The sequence below is a fragment of the Pollicipes pollicipes genome, unplaced genomic scaffold, assembly GCF_011947565.3.
Source record: "Pollicipes pollicipes isolate AB1234 unplaced genomic scaffold, Ppol_2.1 Scaffold_4219;HRSCAF=4965_pilon_pilon_pilon, whole genome shotgun sequence".
Lineage (NCBI taxonomy): Eukaryota > Metazoa > Arthropoda > Thecostraca > Pollicipedomorpha > Pollicipedidae > Pollicipes > Pollicipes pollicipes.
In genome coordinates, this window is record NW_023596448.1 from 14,103,908 (window position 1) to 14,108,875 (window position 4,968).

Here is a 4,968-nt window from a genome sequence, read left to right on the forward strand (position 1 = left end):
ATTTGCGCATGTTCTATGCATCGGGGTCCGAATGTTGCCCGGCCGAGCTCGCCAGACGGCGATATAGATAGCCATGGTCCAGCGACGGACATGCATTCATGCACGAGCTACGGACGTGTATCCATGCCCCAGCGGCAAACATGTAACCATCCGCCAGCGACTGGCATGTATCCATGTCCCAGTGACGGGCATGTATCCATGTCCCAGTGACGGGCATGTATCCATGTCCTAGCGGCAGGCATGTACCCATGCCCCAGCGGCAGGCATGTACCCATGCCCCAGCGGCAGGCATGTACCCATGCCCCAGCGACAGACGTAACCATGTCCTAGCGGCAGGCATGTACCCATGCCCCAGCGACAGGCATGTACCCATGCCCCAGTGGCGGGCATATATCATGCCTGTCACTGGAGTCCAGCTGGCAGCATGGCGTCATGGTGCCGTCGATTTTAGGATCGGCGAGTTGAGAAGACACTTGCGACGCTCATATTAGTGCTTGAAATGTAGAAATGCTGATCCATTCCTGGGATAATTTAGCCCATGGGTCGGCGAGTGTTCACAAAATTCCGCTTAAACGCGGATGACCGGATTTAGCGGTCTCTAACCGCTCATTGATCGTGGGTTTGTGTCAAACGTTTATCGTGAGCAACGTGTGTCCAAGGAAAAACACATTTCTGTTCCACTGCCCCAGGCGTCCGCGCCCAGCTCCACCAAATGCCCCGTCAGTTGTCAGCCACTGCCCAGCGTGGAGCAGAACTCAGCACCACTGTGTTCCCGGCGGTTTTCGTGCAGTCGCGGCTCGCGGTGCGCCTTGACCCACATCAATCGGGCTCAACGTTCGCTCCAAACCACAATGCAAGCTGCGCGCCAGCCGTGTCTGTTACTGGCGGCTGCTCTTCGGCTCCTCGTGCCCCCCGGCATGTGCACAATGTCGCAGTGGGGCCACCATGGATTATGCAGTCTTCGAGGCGTGCCTGGGGAATATCACGAGGCCACGGGTTTTGACAACATGTGGAACCGTATCAACGAGTCGGGTTGGCGAATGCGTCCGGTTAGGGGTGGTACGTAAATGTCTCCTACATTTTAATGTCTATGCAGCGTACAAAGGTCGCCCTCCGCAGGCCGTCTCTTATCTAGCACCAAAGGTCCTAATGACATGGCTTGGCACTGGCGCCAAGCCAAAGTGCACGGCACCCTTTATGGGGGCGTGCACGGATCTCCCGTGTGGCACGCCGTGGGGCGCGCACAGATCACTCGTCTAGTGCACCGTGGGGTGAGCACGGATCGCTCGTGCCGTGGGGCGCGCACGGATCGCTCGTCTAGTGCGCCGTGGGGTGAGCACAGATCACTCGTCTCGTGCGCCGTGGGGCGCGCACGGATCGCTCGTCTAGTGTGCCGTGGGGCGCGCACGGATCGCTCGTCTAGTGTGCCGTGGGGCGCGCACGGATCGCTCGTCTAGTGTGCCGTGGGGCGCGCACGGATCGCTCGTCTAGTGCGCCGTGGCGTGAGCACGGATCGCTCGTCTAGTGCGCCGTGGCGTGAGCACGGATCGCTCGTCTAGTGCGCCGTGGGGCGCGCACGGATCGCTGGAATCATTGGATGGATCATTGGATGGATGGATCATTGGAAACGTGTTTTGTAATGGAGAAACAGGATTATTGGGATCGAACGCATAATTGTGTCGTAATGCCCGCTCATAGGTATTGGTACTTGTGCTGTTGTGGAATCTCGTTACGGTTTGCATCCCATTGCCGCATTACTCATCCTAAAGAGCAATTACAGAAGTAGATATGTATTTATTAAGCTATCTTTTCCTACAGCAATAAGCCTCCGCCACGAACACGCGGTGTGAACAACGTTCAGTTTACAGCTGTGCCTTCACATTATGACACCGAACCTGCGAGGAAGCGTCCAACAGGACACGACGAGAACACCTCTGAACTCAATACTGGACACTGCCGCTACAAGCAAAAAGGATGCCTCTAAAAGCGTGGCAGTTGGAACACTGGCTTGTATTAAGCTATCATGGGACGTGATCACTAAGCGAGCTGCCTTGTTTGCCACCGGACGCTCTCGTTACTTCGCATGGATTCTTCTGCTTTTCCCGCGCTGCCCACAGTGCCGGATATGACAAAAACCGGGCGTTCATGCCCACCGGCGCCCAAAACGTCACCTGCGCTTGGACTGGTGACGGGTCTGTTGGACCTTGGATCGGTAGCGTCGGGCCTCGCCGGCGCTTCCACCGTCGCCGTACAGACCCGTGCGCCGTTCACTCCACGGGCGCCGGTGCGGTCTTCTGCCGTTGTCGGCGAGGTCATGTGAGACGCTACTCCCACGGACCGGCTGCCCCGCTGCCTCCCAACGAGCACAGTCGCACCTGCGTCCGTTGTAACGCGTCTTATCCGGAGCCCCCATCCTCACGGTCTGTCGGTGATGACCCAGCATTGGTGGCGGGGACTACCAGGCCATCGTGTGTTCTTCGCCGTAGCTGCAGTCTCTTACATCGCCGTCTCGCTGGGCGGCGGCGGCGTGCGCAGCTCCTCCTTCCGCGGTAATGCGACTTATAACGCCGTCTCGGTGGGTGGCGGCGACAGGCGCAGCTCCTCCTTCCGCAGTAATGCGACTTATAACGCCGTCTCGGTGGGTGGCGGCGACAGGCGCAGCTCCTCCTCCCGCAGCGGCCGCTTCACCTCGGGCTCGCCGGCCGGCGCCGCGCCCAGGTCGGCCATGACGCGCGCCAGCCGCGGCGGCGCAAACATCACGCCGCCGTCCACCGTGTCGCCAGCCACGTCCTGGCAGTAGCAAAGGAACAGCGTGTCCACCACCGTCTCGAACGCGCTCAGCACGCAGTCGGCGATCAGGTACGCGGCGAGCGTGGCCACGACGCAGGGCGCCGCGTAGAAGTGCAGGTCGGGGTCGGAGCGCAGGCAGAGCACGGCCGCAGCCGCCACGGTCGCCGTCACCGCAAGCTTGCCGCAGAAGAGCGCCAGGTCGCCGGCGCCGTTCACCGCCGCCGCCGCGCCGGCGTTCGCCGTGATGGCGGCGAGCGCGGCGCGCGCCGCCGCGCAGAAACCACTGCCGTCGATGGCCGTGACGGCGTAGGCGTTGTGACTGATGCAGCGCACGCAACGCTCCCAGCAGCAGAGGCAGCAGGCGCAGGCGGCGGCGCAGCAGGCGCACGTGCCGTTGCAGGCGTCGACGCGCTTGCTGAGCCAGGCGAGTACGGCGCGCGGCAGGCGCAGCAGCGAGACGAGGAAGGAGCCGAGCGCGGCCGTGCCCAGGTGGTGACAGAGGAGCAGGCCCAGCGAGCTGGCGATGGGACAGGCGGGCCGCGCGCCGGCGCGCGAGAAGTACCAGCGACAGACGGCGCCGGCTGTCACCAGCCACTGGCAGGCAAGCAGGAACTCGGCCGTCCAGACCAGCACCACGGGCACCAGCCACCAAACGTAAGGCACCCACACTTCGGCGGCCAGCCGGAGCACGCGCTCGGGCTCGCCGGCGTCGGCCGCGTCGCCGGGGGGCTCGATGTGCGACGCCGAGCCGAGCCAGACCAGCAGGAGAGCGCCGAACGCAAGCAGGGCGGCCTCGGCTAGCGCCGTCCAAAGCGGCTGCAGCAGCAGGCAGGGCAGGGCGCGCAGGCAGGCGGCCGCCTCGTCGAAGAGCTCAGCCAGCAGGCGCAGCTGGCGCCAGCTGAACACCACGGCCGCCAGCAGCAGCGGTGTGACCACGGTGGCCACGATGGCGCACACCAGCAGCGCGTGCTCGTTGAGCGCGGCGGCGCGCAGTATGCGTTGCGGCGGCGTGGCGTCCAGCTCCCAGCGGAGCGACGCGTACGTCCACCAGAGCAGCGCGGTGCCGGCCAGCAGCGCCGCTGCCGCCACCAGCGCCAGCAGCGCACCCGCCACGCTGGTCAGCAGCTGCAGCAGGCCGATCAGCAGCAGCGCCAGCAGGAGTGCCAGTGCCGCCAGCGCCGCGATCTGCCGCCAGGCGGCGCGCACATCGGCGGCGACTTGACGCGCCAGGCCGCCGCCGTTCAGCCGGCCGAAGAGGTTGGACACGGCGGTGTCGTCGATGCCCGCTGCCGGCGTCGGTATGCAGTGGCCGAGGAGTGGCTCGCTGGCCGGCACCGGCAGCGGCGGACATTCGGGGAAGACGGGCAGGCCCGGCGCTGCCGCCGCCACCAGCCCACTGAAGTTGTACGCCGCCCGCGCGTAGTCGTACCGGCACAGCTGGCTGCCGCTGGCCGCGAAGAACGCGTTCACGTCGGCGATCGTGTCGAGCCGGTGCGGCGGGCAGCGGCTGACGCAGAGCGCCAGCGCGCGCGCTGGCTGCGCCGCATCCTGCAGGAAGAGCAGCGGTCGCTGCCGCATGTCGCGGCCCGACAGCGGCACGCCAGCGATGGCCGAGTTCGCGACGCCGCACACGTTGCCGAAGCTGTCGTAGCCGCCGGCGAGCAGCGCCGGCCGGCCGTAAGCGAACGCCAGCGCCGCGAGGAACACGATCGCGCACCAGACCACCACGAACACGAGCAGGCAGGGCAGGTCCGTGCAGCCGCGCGTGCGCGGCGCCGGCGCCGGGGCGTCGTCATCGGCGCAGCAGCACCCCATGGCGCGGCGCGATCGCCGCGGACGTGGCCGCCGCGCCGCGTTTGCCACAGTCACGCCCGTCGCGGCGATTGGGTCGCTATCGCGGCGACGCCGATGGCGGCGGCGCGTCGCAGGGGCGCGCACAGCGGAGGGAGGGGAGGCGGTGCCGGCGCGCCCGCCGCCGCTGGACCCGGCACTGAACTGCGTCGGCCGCTGCAGCTGAAGGGGGATGGGGGTCAGGTGTGGGCACGGCGCCAGCCGCCGGCGGCCGCTGCAGGACCGGCCTGGCGGGGGAAGGGGAGGGGGAGGGGCGTCCTCTCGGCGGCGGGGCACGTCGGCCGGCCTGACGGAGCGCCGGGGGTGGCGGCCGGTGGCGGACTGCCA

The 4,968-nt window shown here is 66.2% G+C and overlaps 1 protein-coding gene across 1 annotated transcript; it reads right to left on the reverse strand.

Moving 5' to 3' along the window:
- Positions 1 to 1,647: 1,647 nt before the first annotated feature.
- On the reverse strand, positions 1,648 to 4,605 carry LOC119094909 (choline transporter-like 1). Its single transcript, XM_037217820.1, has 2 exons — positions 3,973 to 4,605; positions 1,648 to 3,864 (listed from the first exon to the last, which is right to left on the reverse strand). The coding sequence occupies exons 1-2, from the start codon at positions 4,603 to 4,605 to the stop codon at positions 2,623 to 2,625; spliced, it is 1,875 nt and encodes a 624-aa protein (XP_037073715.1). The 3' UTR covers positions 1,648 to 2,622.
- Positions 4,606 to 4,968: the final 363 nt, after the last annotated feature.

Excerpts from the sequence above, each read along its gene's own strand:
- LOC119094909 (XM_037217820.1), bottom strand. The coding sequence starts at position 4,605 with ATGGGGTGCTGCTGCGCCGATGACGACGCCCCGGCGCCGGCGCCGCGC. Across the intron at positions 3,865-3,972 it reads GCGCCGCCTGGCGGCAGATC|CTGCTGGCCGGCACCGCGCT; the intron begins GCGGCGCTGGCG and ends GCGGCAGCGGCG.